The following is a 21,902-nucleotide window of genomic DNA, read 5'->3' as shown; positions in this document are numbered from 1 at the left end:
AAATGAATATTGGATTAATTTAAAAGATAATATTTAAAAATTTTAAGTGATATAATACTTAAATAATTTTAACAATAGTATAAAATAATTATTATAGAATACATTAAATTTATTACTTGTACAAAATTTCTTTTGAAGAACTACTTTTACTACTTATATTGTTGACTGTATGAGTAAATTAATACTACCACTTCAGTTCACAAAAAATAATTATATTCTTTATTTTATTTCATTTATTAAAATTAATTTCTATCTATTTATAATAAATTTTTCTTTTTAATAAATAAGACGTGTTTCTTTATACTAACAATATGTTAACCACTTTTCCTCTCTATCTCTATTTTTAATTTATCAATTCTTAATGTCTTCTACCATCAAAACTATTTTCTATTGAAGAAAGTAATACTACTAGCTATTTTAGGTTATATGGTCAATTTTCCCAATAGCATGCATTATTAAAGTAGTTGTCAAAAGCAACTCTTTACAATAACTATAGTATTTTATGAGAGGAAAGTTGGTGAGTAGAGCTTTTACATTACCAAACACCAAAAATGTTAAAATTATAATCATCACCCTCATTGGATTAATTTCCAAAATATCCTTGATACGAATACGCCACGTTAAGAACTTATTACCAACATATTTGAAGAAACATTCAACCACAACTTATCCAATTAAATGAAGTCAAGCAATTTGTCAATGTTTCACGCACCAACTTTAAACAAGTAGGCGATCTAGCACTACGACTATGCGTATATTCCCCCACCAAAGCACTACATTCCAACTAAGCATTTAAATATCCACACGTAAATATATGTTTATATTATATGATTATTGAAAATAGTCGCCTTATTAAGGTTTGATGTTTTAGTAGACATGTCATGTTGTTCACCTTCGTACCACTAAGGTCTAGTTTCTTTTTAATATTCACACACATATACAACACTACACAACATTGCATTGTTATCATAGTACAATTTACAAGATTGCACTTTTGATGACCTCCGCAAATTATACAAGGGAATGTGTATAATTTATTTTAGTTAGTATTTCAGAAACTTCTTGGTAAAAGCAATAGTTTAAGTAAAAAAAAAATTAATGAACGGAAAATGTCCAAAAAATTTAACAAAACCAAACCAAAATCAAGAAGAAAACCATACCTATCGCAACACTTTCAACAAGGGGACAACAAACTGAAACACAAAGCAAAGTAAAGGTTGCAAACAACAAAAACACACGAAATAACCCTGTACAACAAGAAAACATGGAATACTTAATTAACACAAAAACAAATAAGGGGATTCAACAAAGAACCCGGACTTACCTTTGGTGCAACTTCTGATGTCGCTCAAGTCACCGATCATGGAATACACCAATAGAGTGAAATTCAGGCATCAATTTTTTGTTTATCAACGAAGATGCTGAATAAGTGTTTTTTTTTTCTTCTAAAGCTCACAATTTGATTCTAATTTTTAGAAAGTAACCTTATACTGAATATTTGAAATTGACCACGTGATGACGCAGAGCATATAGCTCCAAAGCTTCTCATCAAACTTGCTGAAAGGGGTGCTCATCCAAGTGATAAAGCACCGCATATGTTCCTTGGCCATATCCTTACTTAACCCTTACCAGAATTATTTTTCATGAAGTTTGAAAGAAATGTATACTTCCACAAATTATTTATCCAATCAATATACGATTTTTAACAAATCATTAACTTTAACGTTTTGCAATTTTGATTCTACGTTCAAACATTTGCCACAAATACCAAAAAGACGATGTTGATATGTGTAAAATTAATTATTAACGACATAACTTTATAACTGAAAATTCACAATCAAGGGACCTCCCCCTCAAAAAAAGTGAGATCTGCAAGGAGTCACAGTATCCCCCAAATAAAATTCATTGTTCAAATTTAACCAAGAAGTCAGATCTACAACCAAAATTGGTGTATTTATATCGTACACCATCACCACTAGTCCACTACCGACAACAACAATAAAAAGAATTAAGATTTTGACTTACAAGTATTAATGCTTTAGGGATGAAAATGTACAAATATCAGAACAACAAATATTGAGAATCACACTCCAATCAAAGTCATGTTTATATATTTGAAGATTTTAGCCAATTAAAATGTCTCAGTCATTCACCGAGGGATCCACCGACAGCTATAAAAAAAGTGAGTGAGAGATAGTATATGTATGTGCCTTTTGTTTTTATAGAATGAAATAAATGAAATGGGACCATTGACAGATGGATCTGTTGAGCAAAAACTAGATCTGGATCTCACACATATTCGATATAGTGCTATGCCATTACCGACATTTATTAATTATGTATACAATATTTCTGTACCATGTACTCGAATAAATATCTTCATCATCCTATTCATCATCCTATTATAATTTAGAACGACCATGTTTTTACTGAGGTTTCTGAGTAGTGATATCTGAAATAGTTGTATCACTGCCTAATATGGATCTAGTTTTCAGTTTTTACCTCAAGAATACTCCTCATAAGTTATGAACTGATGTAGTATTAGTAGAGTAGCAAAATTATGGACTACTACAAAAGGGATAAAAAATAATTAAAATTTTGATCAATATTGATAATTTGTTCACGAGAAAATGTCTCATTTGGTTTAGTAATATTTTAAGAAATGTAAAATAAATGTCAGCGGGAAAAGTTAGTAGAAATGCGAGTTCAAATTTCACATTCGCCCATTGACAAAATACAGCCCTCATAGTGGTCGGAACAAATTTTAATAGAAAATTGGTAAATCACGAGAGAGAAAATATAAAAAAATGATTGAAATAGTGTTAGATATATTAAAATAACTTATTTTGAGAAAATTCTCATACTAGATTAATTTTGGTGGATAGAAAAAATACTCCACTACTTCCTTATTCCTTGTAATAGAGTCACTTATTTTCGTACGAAGACTAAAAAAATAAATGTTTAATGTGTTAAGTAGAAAGAGAACAAAGTAAAAGAGAGAATAGAATAGGAAATAAAATTTATTATTTTTTGTCAAATATAAAAATGATTCAATTATCACAAAACTTCCTAAAATGAAAAAATGACTCAATTAACAGGTAACGAATGGAGTACTATAAGATCATTTTTCGTGAATGAAATAAGTACTTATATTAATTTCATTTATACTTAAATATGAAAGAAATGAATTAGAAGATTCTATGCCACACGTATAAAAATACTAAAATTAAAATATAACAATTAAATAAATAAATGTTTTAAATGAAATACGTAAGATATTTTATCGTGCGCAAATAAAGTAACACTTGCCTTACAAGTTAGTGTTGCGACTATCACTTATCACCAAGATGATGAAAAAATATACGCAGCTAGTACAAAACTAGCTATTAGCAAATCCAACGACTAGTTTGTCACATAGTTGTTCCAACTGTTTGAACAACCCATCCTCACATTTAACCTACAAATTATAGTGTAAGACATTTTTGACGATTATAAATAGTGTAATATATTTTCAAATAAAATGCTAACACAATATATGACAAAATCAATAATTTACCCATTTTGATCTTTTAAGAATCTCATATTAACCTTTGATGGACCAAGTCATCTTTCATTCATATTCAAATGAACACCAAAACTAAATTTTTGCTATTTGTGTATATTTTTAAGTTGGAGACTTTGAACTATATGATCAATCGAACTATAAAGTTATAATTAACCTGATTATCAAAACATCAAGTCCTCTTTTGATAGCCTGCATAGATAAAATACAATGATAAAAAAGTCATTATAAAATTTAAGATACTTATAAAAGTGCTTAACTATTGATCACCTCACCAATCCCCTTGCATTTTATTTATTAAAAATATGTAAAAAAAAGAAAAAGAAAGCACACACCCAAAATCCACCAACAACAGTTTACCAAATCTCAGATCCACCAAACCCTCAAAATCTCAACCGTCCATTTCTCACTATCAAACCTATTTATATCCTCTCCACACTCCTTCACTTGTGTACTGCAATTCCTGCTTCTTCTTCTCCTCTCCTTAAGAAGAAACAGAAATTCCCCAAATCTCTCTCTCTCAATGGCGCTTCTCATCGAGAAGACCTCCTCCGGCCGCGAGTACAAGGTCAAGGACATGTCCCAGGCCGACTTCGGCCGCCTCGAGATCGAGCTCGCCGAGGTCGAGATGCCCGGCCTCATGTCCTGCCGCACCGAATTCGGCCCCTCCCAGCCATTCAAGGGCGCCAAAATCACCGGATCCCTCCACATGACCATCCAGACCGCCGTCCTCATCGAGACCCTCACCGCCCTCGGCGCCGAGGTCAGATGGTGCTCCTGCAACATCTTCTCCACCCAGGACCACGCCGCCGCCGCCATCGCCCGCGACAGCGCCGCCGTCTTCGCCTGGAAGGGCGAGACTCTCCAGGAGTACTGGTGGTGCACCGAGCGCGCCCTCGACTGGGGCCCCGGCGGCGGACCCGATCTCATCGTCGATGACGGCGGCGACACCACGCTCCTCATCCACGAGGGCGTGAAAGCCGAGGAGGAGTACGCTAAGACCGGGAAGGTGCCAGATCCGACCTCCACCGACAACGCTGAGTTCCAGATCGTGCTCACCATCATCAGAGACGGTTTGAAGGACGATCCCTTGAAGTACACTAAGATGAAGGATAGAATCGTTGGAGTTTCTGAGGAGACCACCACCGGAGTTAAGAGGTTGTATCAGATGCAAGCTAACGGCGCTCTTCTCTTTCCCGCCATTAATGTCAATGACTCCGTCACCAAGAGCAAGGTATGATTTCTGGCAGATCTACTTTTTCTAGATCTAGAAGTTTAATGCCGCATTGGATCCACGATCTACATATGCTCAATTATATAGATCTATAATTTAATTCAATGTAGGTCACCTAAATCATATCGATCTCATTCATTATGTTTTAATGCATCAACAATCTTCATTTCAATTCTAATCGTTAAATTTAAAATGTAGATCCATTATTGCTCTGTTTCACGTGTTACTCTGTTTCCAGATCTATAGATCTGCATAGTCAATTTATGCCTAAATGTTAGGGTTTAGTATGATTAGGATTCAATAGCATAGATGAAGGATCCAGTATGATTCATTTCTCCAATTATGATCAAATAGCATATAATTAGGGTGAGGTATGATTCATTTCAAGTTTCAAAGGAACATTTGGATAATATTTTACTAATTAACTGATGACTTTATTGATCTGTGCAGTTTGATAACTTGTACGGATGCCGTCACTCATTGCCCGATGGTCTGATGAGGGCCACAGACGTTATGATCGCCGGAAAGGTCGGCGTTGTCTGTGGTTACGGAGATGTCGGAAAGGGCTGTGCTGCTGCCTTGAAGCAGGGTGGTGCCCGTGTGATCGTGACCGAGATCGACCCCATCTGCGCCCTGCAGGCTCTCATGGAGGGCTTCCAGGTCCTTACCCTCGAGGACGTTGTCTCCGAGGCTGACATCTTCGTCACCACCACCGGAAACAAGGACATCATCATGCTCGACCACATGAGGAAGATGAAGAACAATGCCATAGTCTGCAACATTGGCCACTTCGACAACGAGATCGACATGCACGGCCTTGAGACCTTCCCCGGAGTGAAGAGGATCACCATCAAGCCCCAGACTGACCGCTGGGTGTTCCCCGACACCAAGACCGGCATCATTGTCTTGGCCGAGGGACGTCTCATGAACTTGGGCTGCGCCACTGGCCATCCCAGCTTCGTGATGTCGTGCTCGTTCACCAACCAGGTCATCGCCCAGCTCGAGCTCTGGAACGAGAAGAGCAGCGGCAAGTACGAGAAGAAGGTGTACGTGTTGCCCAAGCACCTCGACGAGAAGGTCGCAGCCCTCCACCTCGGCAAGCTCGGTGCGAAGCTCACGAAGCTGTCCAAGGACCAGGCTGACTACATCAGCGTGCCCGTTGAGGGACCATACAAGCCGGCTCACTACAGGTACTGAGCGAGGATGATGAGAGTTGGGGGAAAACAGCACGCTTTGATCAGCATCATGATCGAGCTATTTAGGAGTTGGATTTGATTTGATGAGAAAATAAGTTGGGAGGTTGAACTTTGGTCATCATCGGTGGTTTGATTATTTCTTTTTTTCTGTTTTTCTTTTGAGAGTTTTCTAAGAAAAGATGAAGCTGCTGCCTGCAGATTTGGCATCTATATCAATATATATGGAGATGAAATGATATATCATTCTAATATGTTAGAAGAATTTTACTTATTATTTTCCGGAAATCAAGTGTGTTTAGTAGCTTTGCAAACAATTAAACAATTTGTCAGTTTTAGCTGAGAGTAGTATTATCGATTGGCTTTGGCTTTTGCCTCGCCCGCATTGTCATTGTGATATTCTGCCTACTTTTTTTTGTTAACCATCTGGTTGATTGTCAAAATCATGTGTCTTTATAACAATTAGCCAAAGATCTCCGTGCATATTGAACCCATTGAGCTGATAAAATAAAATACTAGGAGTATAAAATATAACCAATTATTGTTAAAGATTTGATCCTTCAATCACCTCTGCTGCGGGTAACATGACAATAGTCTGTAGTTGTGGCGGTTCTTTTGAACACAAAATCAAGGAAGAGTGTTTAATTTTTTAAGTGAGAATAAAATAAGAAAGATATTTAAGTAATAAATTAAGAGATAATAAAGTAGAAAAAAGAATGATATAAATAATTAAAGAGACTTAAAAGGAATACAATTCAACAACAACAATGAGACATGATCATACCATTTTATGTCTTTACCAGTATTCTTAGGGCATCCACTATAGGGGCGGCGCGCCGGCGTATAGTGGACTAGGCGACCGCCCCGGGGGCGGACGAATTGGCTGGGGCGGAAGGGCCATCGCCGGCTTTGCGGCGAGGACGAGCCGCATGAGAGAGAAGCGCGGCGGCCGCCGCGCCTATCTATTGCACGGCGACGGCGGTCGCGGCGGTTCTTTTTTTTTTTTTTTTTTTTTATTTCGAATTTATAAATGTTTTTTTATAAATATTCCTCCCATTTTCATCTTCTCTCCACACACTTCTTCACTCTCTATCCAAATTTTCTATCTCTAAAACTTTTCAATTTATGGATGATTTGTGGAATCAAGCATGGGATTCTTTGATTCAAGAGGTGCAGAGGGAGGCCGACGAGGAGGCGGCGGCGGCGGCGGCGGCGATCCCTCGTGAGATTCGTCATCGTCGGACAATCCCACGAGACCATGTCGGAGCGGCTGAGCGGCTTATGGCCGACTACTTTAGCGATGAGCCTCGTTACCCGGCTGAGATTTTTCGTCGGCGTTTCAGAATGTCGCGACCGCTATTCACCCATATAGCGACGACATTGGCGGACCGGTTCGAGTGCTTCACGCTCCGGAGGGATTGCACTGGCCGGATCGGGCTTTCTATTTTGCAGAAATGCACCTCTACAATTAGGCAGCTTGCCTATGCCGGACCGGCTGATATGTTCGACGAAAACCTACAGATGGGTGAGACGACTAGTCTAACTGTGCTCCGGCAGTTTTGTAAGGGCATTCGGCAAGTCTTTGGTCCGGAGTTCCTACGAAAGCCAACCCCTGATGAGTGCCAGAGACTGCTAGATATGCACGGTGCGGTGCACAGTTTCCCCGGGATGATGGGCAACATTGATTGCATGCATTGGGAGTGGAGAAACTGCCCGGTGGCGTGGAAAGGCCAGTTCACTACCGGTTTCAAGCAGAAACATCCGTCGATGATCCTCGAAGCCGTTGCTGACTACCGTTTGCGGATCTGGCATGCATATTTCGGTGTTGCAGGTTCGAACAACGACATCAACGTTCTGCAGATCGTCGCCTATCTTCAATGATGAGTGCCGGGGAGAGGGTCCAGAGATCAGTTTTGTAGCAAACGGCACGCAGTATCGCAGGGGATACTATTTGGCGCAGATGGAATATACCCTCGTTGGCCCGTATTCGTCAAGACACTTTGGCAACCGGCTGGCGCGAAGAGACAATATTTTGCGCGCAAACAAGAGGCCGCTAGGAAAGATGTTGAGCGAGCTTTTGGTGTGCTCCAAGCGTGATGGGCCATTCTACGCTGCCCGGCACGAGTGTGGCACGAAGATGATGTCGCGGATATCATGGTAGCGTGTATCATATTGCACAATATGATAATAGAAGATGAAGGATTTGCTGCAGAACGTTGGGCGCCGGAAGATGGTGCAAGTACAAGTCACGGTGTTGCCTCCGCGCCGATACAGATGGGTGTACCACGTAGTGATGAATATCTGATCCAACGTTTCGCTGATATACGCCGGAGCACAGCACATGACCAACTCCAGGTCGATTTAATTGAAGAGATCTGGACACGTAGGGGAGGCGGCGTAGCATGAACAACATGTGTGATTTCCGTGGATCAAATTTTCGTTGTAATTTTCCTCTCACTTTAAACCGACGAAAATTTAGTTTTCAATTTTAATTTTATTGCACTAGCCGTTTTTCTCGAATTATTTTTAGTCCGATAATTTGTAGATTGAATTAAAAAATACAACAAGAAAAATAAAGTGAAAGTTGTCCACCAAAAAGTGTCCACTATTGCTGCGGACACTTTTTTTTGGGGCTGTGGACAAATAAAATGGGGCTATGGAAAAAAAAAAAAGTTGTCCACCAAAACTTGTCCACCTATAGTGGATGCTCTTAGATAACTCTCTATTCTTTGATGTAAAACTGAATCTCTTTAGAAAACTTAAAATTTTTATATAAACTGAGATTAGAGGGTTTTTTCTGAAGTCATGGCATTTATTGATATTTTAGGAAAAATATGATATATTTTAATCGATAAAACCATACATGGCCCATTATCCTAGAATCTAGATTCAGGCCCAAAATATAGTTGAGTACGCATTTATCAACCCAATACAACGCTTGGTCCAAGCATAAATTTGAACTCCACAATATCCTTGCATATAAATGTCAAGACTTTATATTTGTTGAATAATATTTCTTGCCTATTTCAAATAAAATTGAAAATTTTATAAACTGATAAACTGTGCTATGTTATATCACTAAATTTATAGTGGTGAAATTTCACACAAAAAAGTTCAGTTGACAATTGACTTTTTGATGGTAGAATTCACTATCAAAGCAAATTGTCAAATGTCAACTAACCAATTTATAAGGCTTGAACAATGTATTAATTGAAGTTTAAGCTAAAACTATCCCTAAGCTAATTTATTGTACTCCTAAATCCAATAAAAAGAAGAACGACTAATAATATTTTTTTAATAACTAAGGATGCTAATTTGTGCTTCTAACTATCCCACCAATTAATGTGCAAGAAATGTCCTTATTCTCGCCGTTCTAACTAAAATTAGGAGAAGCAAATGGAAACGTCCTTAAAAAAGCAAAAGATTTAGATCATCTGACTTCAAGCTATAGAACCTTTCTTTTTGCATTCTAAATTATGGTTATTTTTCAAAATTTTCCTACATAAGTAATTTATCTCTGTTTTTTTGTTTTTAGAAAGATAAGTTTTTTTAATGATTAATGTATTTTATCGATACAACATATATATTTAGTCAAACCACTCCTTTTATGCATGCACATATAGATACATAGATTTAAAAGCCAATCCAGAGAAGAAAAATCAATAAATAAAGCCGAGGTGATTTCTTAGCAAAAGAACATTCCAAAAATGGGATCAAAAGACTTCACATGTAATAATTTTCTCAAAATAATCTATACATGAATAAATTAAGAGAGATAGAAATTTCTTATCTTACACAATTCCTTGACAACATCGGCAATCAACATTCTATCTCTTTGCTCAAATTTAGAACAAGCTACCCCAATCCTTAGTATCCTTATCAAACAATCTTTCACTTTAGGGTTGATTTGATCAATGCTCCAACTGACAATTTCCTCAATAGTAATAGTGGTGTGATTTGACAACACATCACTAACAAAACTATGAAGATTTGCACCATCCTTAAACTCCTCGTCTGTTGGTCTTTTGTTTGTGAACATCTCCAAGATTAGAATTCCATAACTATATATATCTCCTTGAGTGGAAATCAAGTTGTTGGTTGCATACTCTGAAAACCAATATAGTAAATCACTAAGACATACATAAATTCAACATATTTAGTAGAAATATTATATTTCATAAAAATGTAAGATAAGTAGATAACCATACCTGGAGCAACATACCCTATGGTACCTGCAATCGCAACCGAGCTACTTTCATGCGACGTTGAAACCAAATCCGAAATAATTTTTGCCAATCCAAAATCACCAACATATGCAACCATATCTTCATCCAAAAGTATGTTACTAGGCTTCAAATCTCCATGAACCACACATGAACCTATACCAATATGAAGATACTCAATTGCTTGAGCAACATCAATCACAATATTAAGCCTTTGGATCAACTCAAGATTCCCACTTTGATGCAACCACTTCTCTAGACTCCCATTGGCCTTAAACTCATAAACTAATGCTTTGAATTCATTCCCTTGGAAGTCTATGCTCTCACACACACTCAATATCTTCAACACATTCCTATGCCTCACATTCTTCAAAGAATTGCATTCTGCAAAGAAGCTCTTTGAGGCTCCTCTAACTGACAGATTTAGCACTTTCACTGCAACTTGTGTCTCCCCATCTTCAAGAATCCCTTTGTAAACCGACCCGAATCTCCCAAATCCAACCATATTAGCCTCAGAAAACCCTTCAGTTGCTTTCATGAGATCGTTGTAGGAAAGCCTCATGATCTCAATGCCAGTGAAATGGGTTGCAGAAGTCACATTCCTATGCGATTTCATTTGCTTCCAAGCAATGAATATGATCAACAACGCGAGGCCTACGCCCCCAACAACCACAGTCGGGATCAAGATCTTAAGCAAAGTTGAATTCTTTCTAATGTGTGAACAAGGAGGAAGATTCAGCTCAGGAATCCCTCCACAGAGTTTGTTCCCATCAACAGAAACTAAAGATTTGTTCTTGAAAACACCCATTGTTGGGACCTCTCCTTGCAGCTTATTGTATGATAGATTCAACCTTTCAAGATCAAGATTCCCCAAGAAACCTGGGATCATCCCAGAAAGATCGTTTCTTGAAAGATCCAAATCTTGTAAACCTTTTAAAGAACTCATTCCTGCAGGAATCCCTCCTTGTAGTAGATTCTCCTCAAGATGAAGTTTTTGTAAGCTCGTGCATTGTCCTAAAGATTCCGGAATCAATCCGGAAAATCTATTGTGTGAGAAATCTAATGTCCCAAGATTCCTCAATTGACCAACCTCAAAAGGGATCAAACCCTCAAAGTTATTGTGAGAGAGATTGAGCGCTATAGAAAGTGATGAAAGGGACATAATTTCTTGAGGCACTAAGCCAGTAAAATTGTTGGATGAGAGATCCAAGTTCCCCAAATTGGTGCAATTCCCAAGGCTTGAAGGCAAGTTACCCCAAAACCTATTTTCAGACAAGTCTAAAGTGCTTAAAGAAGTGAAGTTCCCAAATGAATTTGGAAGTGAATTTGTCAATCTATTCCCACGTCCATTAAATTCGATCAAAGATGAGAGCTTTGCAAAGGTGGTTGGAATCGGACCATGGAATTCATTGTAAGAAAAATCAAAGCTAGTTAGGTCAATGAGGTTGCCAATGCCTATAGGAATTCTCCCTTGAATCCTATTTTCTTTAATGAATAAGGAACTAAGCCGAGTAGAGAGATTGGCAATGGAGTCGGGCAAGGAGCCACTCAACTTGTTGTAGGACACACCGATGGCTTCCAACTTGGTCGAATTGATCAACGAGGTGATGAAGCTCATGTCGTCTACAAGAAGATTGGACTCGAAGATGAAGGATTGGAGAAGAGTTAAGGCACCAACTCGTGGGAGTTGTCCTTCGAAATGGTTCAAAGAGAGGTCTATGTGTGCAAGAAGTGAGGCGTTTGCTATGGAGATTGGGATTGGACCACTAAAGTTGTTGCCCCACAAATATAGGCCTTCTAAATTAGGAAGTGTGACACCTAAGGTATTGGGCAATATTCCACTAAGTTCATTAGATGCAATGAAGAAATATTTAATAGATGACATGTTAAAGAGAGGAGATGGAATATTTCCGGTAAAAAAGTTGTCACTTAATTGTACAAATGTGAGTCTTTGAAGTTGTGAAAATGATGATGGGATTTCTCCTATCAACCCACAACTTAGTAAAGAAATTTGTTTCAATGATGTAAGGTTTCCTATAGATGGAGGGATTGTCCCTTGTAGACTATTTCTAGATAAAACTAGGGCTTTGAGCTTTGACAGCGACCCGAGATCGGGTGGTATGGTGCCGGAGAGCTCATTATCTGCCAAACTTAGATGAAAAAGATTGGAGCATTGAGATAAGTTTTTAGGTATTTCACCTACAAAGGAATTGTTTTCAAGAATGAGGGATTGGAGCCTTGTTAAGAGGCCAATTTGTTGAGGGATGGGGCCATGAAATGTGTTGTTATGGAGATGAAGTGTTCTAAGGAATGAGAGGTTACCTATGTGAGGAGAGAGGGATCCAACCAAGCCTCGAGACTTCAAGTTTATTCCAACGACTCTATCGTTGTGCTTGTGGCCGCATTGGATGCCGTTCCAAAGGCAAAAGGGCGTCGTTTCGTTCCAAGAATCGAGAGCTCCGAATGGGTCATTGGTGATGGCGGATTTGATTGCTAGTAGAGAATCTAAATCGGTTTGGTTGTTGAGGCATGATGTATGTTGAAGGAAGATTATGGAATAGAAGATGTTGATTAGAATTGGAAATGAACGAAGGAGTGAAGGTGTTGCCATGAATGCTAGATAGTTGGATTTGGTTTGGATGATAGATGCAATGTAGGTATGCCTACTTATAGTTGTAAATTTTAATTTTTTTGTTTCTTTTGGAAATAGCTCCATAATGTTGCATTTATTTCAGTAAGTTGACTTTGATTAAGATAATGTATTGTATCTCAATTTGCCACTTCATTTATTTGAGCTTTGACAGATATAATTGGTTGGATGATTAAATGGGGACAGAAAATTAACTGATAAATATGATTGTGATGTAATACTAGTAAAACTAAATATAATTGTAATATGATTGTCATAAATTCAGTTCTACTATATATCAATATGATTAACTAAAAACTATTTACTTTGTCTTTTATGAATGGCCTAGTAATAAAGTGAGTATCTCTTAGACCTAAAGTCATAAACTCAATTACACCAATAATATGATTATATGTATATACTATATATATAGTTTGCAAATAATGCACAAAAACGTTACTTTGACCGTTGCATATCAAAATAGCAAAGGTCATAGACAAAAGAGGTTATAATAACAACAATAACTACTCAATCTTTATATTTATAACAATAAACTATTCCATCTTTATAATAATAACAATAAACTACTAAATCTTAACAGATCATAAACATACCATCTTGTCGTTCGTCTTTATGGTCACAATATTATAAAACCACTTTATATTCTCACACCATTAATTAATCAATTACTGTTTCAGTTATGAATATAAAATCGTAGTTCAGAATTGACTTAGAAGTTCTGACCTAAACGATAGATTATGCAACCATCAATTCCATCATTTAAAAAAAAATACTTTCATAAGCTTGAATTTGACTCAAGAAAATTAACCATCGATCCTAATTTGTGTAGGATGGATGGTATTGTTATTTTTATTTTTATTTTATTTTAGATACTGTTTTTATAAAATACTCCCTTGGTCCACCAATACTTGTCACATATGCTAGAAATAAAAAAACAAAGCTACCACACCTGTGAGACTATAAGTAAGTGAGGGGTAATACATAATCTCATGAACAAGTTGAAGGAATCTGATTAATTCCAATAAAGTTAAGATTAACTGAAGAGCAAACTGCAGTAGTTGGCTGCCCATTGTATGTCAAGCTAACTCCTGTCAACTCAATGTCTTTGCACGGCTGCAATCTGCTGCATATAACCTTCACCCCAACCAGTGCACTCGATGTGCCCCGAACGTCGATAAACTTCACACCTTGTATCGAAACACTCGAATCGCCATTGCATGCCGAGTGTGGGCAGTAATGCTGGTCGATGATGATCGGATTGTCCACATTATTCACCCTAATGCCCTCAAATCTGACATCCGAAACAAGGCCCGGTGGCGAAGGCCCAAACGTCTTGATCCTCAGCCCGTTTTGCGTGCCTGTGAAATTGCAATTGGTGACACGAATTGAACGGACTTCCTTCTCATTCGGATACTTCCCTAGGGAGCCAATGCTGATGCCGTGGCCGGGCCCACAGTTGACTTGAGTGATGTTCACGTTGGTTACTCCTTCTCCTATGGAGATGCAATCGTCTCCGGTGGCAAAGCTGGAACCGGAGATTGTGATGGTGCTGGAGGCTTGGAGGTGGATGCCGTCCGTGTTGGGGCTGTTGGCCGGGGCCGTGGCGTGGATGTTGGTGATGGCTACGCCGTTGCAGTTGTGGATGCTGAAATGGAACTTTTTGCTGTTGATGGAATGGATATCGCTTATGCTCACGCCGTTTACATGCTCAAACACCATTGACTGTAAATTAGGGTTAGGGTTAGGGTTAGGATCGTTATTAGGGTTAATATACGTGTGTACTATTTAGCTGCTCCAAAAATTTTATGAGACGTATACTAAAAAATGATGTAAAAATTGAATTTTTTATTAGAGAGGAGTAAGGGATGTACCGTTATCATGTCGGGGTGGTTGGTTTTCCAATAGGAGGCTCCGTTTCCATCTAAGGTGCCTGTGCCAGATACGGAGAGGCTATCGAGACCGCGGAACCTGATCCAGTAGTCGATGTTGGGAGTAGGGACGTTGGGGGCAATTAGGGTTCCATCTAGTACAAATTTGGTGGTGCCAACACATGGCCCTAGTAATTCAACATTACTTAGTAGATAATTTCCCTTTGGAACAACAATTGTGCCCCCATTAGTTGCACAAGATTTGCTCCATGCATTTAAAATAGCCTGCGTTAAAATCGCAAAATAATATTGTATAAAATCTCGTGCTGAAGTCAAAATGTTTAATTTTAAGTTGGACTTATATATATATAACAAAATACTAGAATATAGATAAATAAGTGGTATATGTACCTGTTTGCTATCTGTTTGGGCATTGGAAATGGCACCAAAATCAGAAATTGAAAATATGTTGCTTTGGCAATGGACTTGAGGAGTGCTCCAAATGGATAGAAGAAAGAAAATAACATTAATGCTTTGAGACAATCTGTTTGATGAAGCCATTGATGAAATGGTGCTTGGTTTTGCTAATGATATGAACTTAAAATTTCTGCCTCTTCTATTTATATATTCTAATGTATTTAATTCGATTTTTATGTATGGAAATGATTAGTAGTGGTTTGTCTAGGAAGATTAAGGAATATTATCAATTAAAAAAAGATATTATACCTTCCATATTTTTTCAATTTGTTATAAATATTTAGCAGATTATTAGGGTAATGATTTTGAGACATAATGTCTCTAATTAATCTCTATGCTATATTTCTCCTATGTTTTTTTTTCCATAATTACAATTTATATTTTGACTATATATTACATATCCTAGCTAATAGTATTATTTTAAACGAATATATGCATATATCAATTAATGAAAATCAAATCAAAGTCTTCTTTATCAAAAGATAGTACTCCTAATTAACGAGAATCCTAATCTTTCTTCAAAATCATAGTATATAAATTATTATTTCGATTCATGATTCTCACATAATTCACGATAATTCAATATAACTTTGTTGCTCGGTAGCTTTAATATATATTTCCCATTTTTCTCTTTTTTATTAATTTTTATTACTATAATTTAATTATTCAAAAAGTTCTTTTACAATTCTTTATTACGTGAAATTGAGAATAGTGATAACCATTAGTATGCATGAAACCGAAAGAGGTATGAGGATTGCATTTAACGACTACAATTGATATATAATCATCTTAACTAAGATTTTGATAATCCTAATTAGTATTCTAATACAGGTAATTAATGACAAATAATAGGAGAGAGAGAAGTGCTGATCAAAACTTTAAAAATAAGATGTAATATGAAAATGAATTCCTATATCTAGGGAGGAGGTCAATCGGGCTAACCCGTGCGGGTTCGGGCCAGCCCTCTCGGGTCACCGAGCTATTTGGGTGCGGGCCATTCGGGTTATGGATTTTTCGGGTCATAAATTTTCAACCCTAATCCTAACCCGTCGGGTTTTGGGCTAACCCATCGGACTATTCGGGCCTAAAAGCTTTCGAAAATAATCTCTTTGTATTAAAATTTTCTTCTATCAAATGATTTTAAATTTTAGATACTTTCTTCTTTTTAGTTTATAATCATATAAAATCTTCGAATTTTCATAGTTTTCTTCAATAATACTTGAAAAGAAGCCTTTCATCTCGATCAACTACAATATAAATTAAAGCTTGTGTTCGTGTCATTATTATGGCATTGTTTGTAACTAATTCTTTATGAAAATTAAAAATCATATCTTACATGAATCATTATTAAAATGATAAATAAATTAAGTTTTTGAGGGTTAGTTCTTAATTTTATCTTGATTGGCTTTGGTGGTGGTAAGACACTAGTAGCAGATGATGGGACGGTGCAATAATGAGTTGAGATGGAACTTGAAAGCTGATATTGTGGAATCGAGTGAAAAAGTATAGAATGAAGATTGAATAAGACTAATGATTGTGTAGAATGAAGATTGAGGATTCAAAAATATAAAAAACCCCTAAAACTTAATATTTTATAATTAAAACTCACAACCCATCGGGCCGACCCGCAACCCGTGCGGGCCAACCCGTTTAACCCGCCAACCCATTTAGCCCATTTTGTATTCGGGTGATAAAATTACAGCCCTAACCCGCTCATATTACCGGGTTGTTCGGGCCAGCCCACGGGTTTCGAGTTGAATTGACGTCCCTACCTATATCACACACACTGGGAGATGGGAACTAAAATTGACCACAGCATCACAAACTTTGCTTTTGAAATTTCCCTTTTTATTTTGTAATTTATCTATCATTCTCTCTATCACCATTTCTAAAACTAAGTCGCATTCTCTGCTAATTTCTTTTGTGAAATGTATAGGCATCCATAATTTACTCTTACTAACTGCTAGTTTCTTGCTAATTTCTTTTGTGAAATGTATTGCACATCCATAATTTACTCATCTTGCTATTTCATTCGAGATCCAATGATCAATAGTTGATATAATCCTAAATATATATATATACACATGCATGGGAGAAACAAATAAATGTCATGTGATAGAAAAATGGTGTAGTTGATAGAAAAGAGAAATGAATATCATCCGAGAATAAATAAAAAGGAAATAAGTGTCATAGTGGCCGGAGAGAAATTTTGGATGGTCTAAAACATAAACAAAATCAAATCAAAATAGTTGAAAAATGATAGAAATAGTATTAAAATAGTAAAAAAAATATAATTATTCTATGTATGTGATGCTAATAAATTTATCATTGACCGAAAATATGCAATCTAGTTGCTCCATGTTCACTCCTTGAAATCACCTATTACATTTGGTGCTGCATTCATGTTACACACTATAAATGATAATGCTGAATAGAGTAAGTGCATCCACAGTAGTGAAAAATAGTCTAACAATAGTCTAGCAACAGTGCAACCCAAAACTTCTTCTGTCACATCATCATGCCCTTCCAACAGCCTAGCTAATACCCTTTAGCCCAACAACAGCCTAGCAACAACACATCATAGCCCTCTCATTTCATTCATTTTATCAAATATGACAAATACAAAATTAATAAATTGAAAAAAAAAATAGAGAAAGTTCAAACATATTTCAATAAAAAAAACTACTACAATTAAAAAAAAAAAAAACTTCCAGCTTGAAGTTTGAACACGCGGCCCGGCTCACTCGTCGGCGTCCTCTCCACCATCCCCAGCGGCATCCCCAGCATCGGCCAACCCATCTAAGCTGGGCCGATAGACTTTGTCTCCCAATGGGTGATTGGGGGGTTACCGGTCTACCAGTCCCGGCAGTGGCAAAATGACATGTTTAATCATTTATGTCGAAGAAATCCAAAATCTTTAGAAGAACCTCTTCAAGGAGTTAGAGATGAAGGATTTGAGAGCAATGAAGTATTTTCTAGGAATTGAAGTGTTAAGATCGAAGCACAGAATATTCCTAAGGCAGAAGAAATATGTACTTGACATGCTTGCCGAAACAGGCCAACTAGACTGTAAGCCCGCCGAAACTCCAATGGTACCTAACCTTGGACTGAAGATTGTGGATGGAGCTAAGCCTACAGACCGTGAGAAATACCAACAATTAGTAGGAAAACTCTTCTACATTTCTCACACTAGGCCCTACATCACACATGCAGTTGGATTTGTTAGTCAATTCATGCACCAGCCGCAAGAAAAACATATGGATGCCGCCATGAGGATTGTAAGTTACCTAAATGGGACAACTAGTTATGGGGTTTTCTTATAAAAAAATGAAGACTTGAAAATTGATGGCTACACCAATGCTGATTGAGCAAGCAAGCCAGTTGACAGAAAATTTACTAGATGATACTTTACATTTATTGGGGGTAACTTAGTCACTTGGAGGAGTAAGAAGTATAAAGTTGTAGCCCTATCAAGTGCGAAAGCATAAATTCGAAGGATCTAAAATGACCTGATGGAAATACTTTGGTTTAGGAGATTTGGTAACAAAAATTGACTTTTCACCTACGCGGAAAAGTCATTTTTTTTACAATAAAGCAACTATCAGCATTTCAGGAAAGGAACTAAGCATGTCGAGGTCGATCGTTACTTTATCAAAGAGAAACTTGAAAGTGACATTATCGAATTCCCTTTCGTCTGATCTAAGGAACAACTTGCGGACATTCTGACCAAGGCGCTGAGTCCTAAAGTATTCAAAGAATTTCTTGACAAGTTGAGACTGTTGAGTATCAGAGATTTTTGGTATACCATGATTTTTGGTACGGTATGGTACCTTACCGAAATCTCTCGATAAGGTAACGGTATGAACTTTCATATACCGCGGTATACCGCTGCATACCGGAATTCAGTATATACCGTAAATTAAGGTATATACTGTAAAATACAAATATAATTATATATAAAATATATTTTATAGTATATTTTTAGATTATGAAATTTATTGTGAAATATAAATATAATTATGAATAAAAATTTAAAATTATAAAATATAAATAATATTCTAAAAACTCAAATTACCTATTTTCATTGATGTTGAAAGTCAGGTTTACAGCAAAAGTGCGGTATACCAAACTTCAGTACAATATACCGAAAATGAGGTATAGTATCGGTATAAAATTTCACCATACCGAAAATAAGGTATATCAAAGTTCGATATACCGTAAAGTTCGGTAAGGTAAAGGTGTGATTTTTTCACATATCGAATTTACGGTAAGGTATAGTTTCGGAAAGGTATATCGTACCTACCCAACCCTAAGAAATACATCTCTACTTTCTACATCCAAATGTCTCACCAATCTACCTATACCCCTCTTGATTATCATCTTTAAGGCAACTGATACGAAGAAGCAATTAAAATGTTCAACAAAACAACATTAATCCCCACTTTCACTGGAGCGTATCACATACTCCACAAATGGTGCACCATTCCTACACCACACTCACAACAAAATAAAATAATCTTATAAACATGAGCAATTTTTATAAGTGATGGTGGGTCCATTTTATTTTATTGTGATTATAGAGTACAATTCCTACTCCACACTCATGCACCATTTATTGAGTAGGTGATTTGTTCCGCCTGGACATTGGGATTGGGTTGGGTACTAATCTTTTAACACTTTATATCTGAATTGTGCATGTGGGATATAGTACTATTCTGTTATCTACCTCAATTAATTTTTATGCTTTTTGGATGTACCTACGCATGCTTTTTCATGTTGCTATAGATTACAGTACTTTAATTTTGTACGGGGTATACTCCCTAACGTTTTATTCAATTTTAGTATCCTCCCCATCCCATCCCAAGATATTAGACTCATATTCCACTTTGGGGGGCCCCAATATACTTGAGCCATTTCTATTTATGGTGAAAATTTACTTTATTACCAACTTCACTTACACTACTAAATAACACCTCCTAAATTCTTGTGCCAAAAGAAATGAGTCTAATATCTTGGGATGGAGGGAGGAGTATTTATTATATTCAGATATGTATTTCTTTAATCTTAATACAAGATAAAAACATTAATATAAACTGCAAAAGACGTATATGCTTATAGTAAAAACAACACAATTACGACTACAATTGACGAAGAAGCAACCAACTAGAATGTTCAACAATTACGATTAAGATTGTTATTAAGAAACAACTAAACACCTCACCATATAAACTGCAAAAGACGTACATGCTTACAGTAAAAACAACACAATTACGACTACAATTGACGAAGAAGCAACCAGCTAGAATGTTCAACAATTGCGATTAAAATCACATAATAATCAGATCTATTTAGCAGATTATTTAGACAAAAGCTATTCGCGTAATTATCACATGTATCATGCTCATAACTTGAATTAATCATGCTTTAAGAATATTGAAACCTAAAACATGCTTTTCTACGGAGCAGAAAAATACCTAATTAATTCTCCAAAGAATTGAAGATGGCTAGCTTCTTCTCCACGTGATGCTTTGAGTACTAAACCACAAATCTTCTCTCTGGTTCCCGAACTGTATCCCAATATCAGTGTGGGCTGATCTTACTAGAATACTAGGACTTAAATAAAGAAGACAGAAGAAATCCTTTTTGGAATAGGAGAGGAATTCGAAAATTCCTACAGCTTGTGAGAGCTGAAATTTTCGAAAATTTTAGCAAATAAAATTGTGTTATTTCTGTCTCCTTTATTCTCCTATTTATATTAAGTTCCTTTTGGGCCCAGACAGGGATCTATGGAAGGTTTTGGATATGGGCTCATCCAATTTACTTTTTACTAATTAAATTGAACCCACAATTTAATATAAGTTATAATTGGAATATTACGAGCAGCCACTACAGAAGTAATATTGAACTCTCCCCATCCAAATCCGAAATTACAAGTAATCCGGGTTTCCGTTTAACTTTCATTTCCCGTGCTTAAGATTAAAATGTCCATTAATTAATTAATGTCTGCTATTGACTTAATTAATTAACTTCTTATTAATTCCAAGAGTGGACTTAGCATGAAACGCTTATTTATTATTCATAGAGTAATCACACTCCAACTAGCTAGGTTCCGAATAATAAAACCTTGTTTCGCGCTCCTCTTGAGGACATTATCAAACGAGACTCAGCTCGCGCACGATTCAATATAATAGCAATCCTAGCACCGCTAGATATCGATCACCACTACCCAATATATCAGGATAATTGGGTTACGAAAAACCCGCACCATTTGATAAGTCAAAGTAGTGCATAATCAATACCGTATGCTCAATGCTAACCTACATTGATTAAGAAATAAATATTTATCAAGACCTCGCCTTTCAGTAGATAGCCTAAGGCAAGTCTTGCTGTTAGATCCGTTCAGTGCTATACCACACCAATGTCATCTTATTTCAGTAAGGCTTAGAAATATGCGGACTGACATTGCAACCTTTCTCGATGGATAGTCAAATTCCATCTAGGTTGTGAAATTCATCTTTTTCTTTGTTTAGAACTGACCGTATTACCTTAAAGTGGACGACGCCCACAACCGGTCTACTAAAACAAAGACTTAGACTTTGTTAAGTTAACTTATACATTTAAACATGCATTAACATCCATTAAATGTAAAACATAACAACATTATGACAAAAATAATCTGTTTTATTTATTGGAAA

General features: G+C 36.7%; 3 protein-coding genes across 3 annotated transcripts; 2 read left to right on the top strand and 1 right to left on the bottom strand.

Moving 5' to 3' along the window:
- The first annotated feature begins 4,010 nt into the window (after window positions 1-4,010).
- LOC125193775 (adenosylhomocysteinase) lies at window positions 4,011-6,277 on the top strand. Its single transcript, XM_048091649.1, has 2 exons — window positions 4,011-4,796; window positions 5,247-6,277. Exons 1-2 carry the CDS (start codon window positions 4,086-4,088, stop codon window positions 5,991-5,993), a joined length of 1,458 nt encoding a protein of 485 aa, XP_047947606.1. The 5' UTR covers window positions 4,011-4,085; the 3' UTR covers window positions 5,994-6,277.
- An 837-nt stretch (window positions 6,278-7,114) lies between these two features.
- Window positions 7,115-8,150, top strand: LOC125193774. The gene is made up of 2 exons (XM_048091648.1): window positions 7,115-7,771; window positions 7,821-8,150. Exons 1-2 carry the CDS (start codon window positions 7,115-7,117, stop codon window positions 8,148-8,150), a joined length of 987 nt encoding a protein of 328 aa, XP_047947605.1.
- Window positions 8,151-9,755: 1,605 nt separating this feature from the next.
- On the bottom strand, window positions 9,756-12,823 carry LOC125193771 (probable LRR receptor-like serine/threonine-protein kinase At3g47570). The gene is made up of 2 exons (XM_048091646.1): window positions 10,198-12,823; window positions 9,756-10,096 (listed from the first exon to the last, which is right to left on the bottom strand). The coding sequence occupies exons 1-2, from the start codon at window positions 12,821-12,823 to the stop codon at window positions 9,756-9,758; spliced, it is 2,967 nt and encodes a 988-aa protein (XP_047947603.1).
- Between the last annotated feature and the right edge of the window lie 9,079 nt (window positions 12,824-21,902).

Source organism: Salvia hispanica, chromosome 6 (genome assembly GCF_023119035.1).
Source record: "Salvia hispanica cultivar TCC Black 2014 chromosome 6, UniMelb_Shisp_WGS_1.0, whole genome shotgun sequence".
Lineage (NCBI taxonomy): Eukaryota > Viridiplantae > Streptophyta > Magnoliopsida > Lamiales > Lamiaceae > Salvia > Salvia hispanica.
The sequence above is the reverse complement of the archived record's forward strand: the minus strand, read 5'-3'. Positions and strand labels throughout refer to the sequence as shown.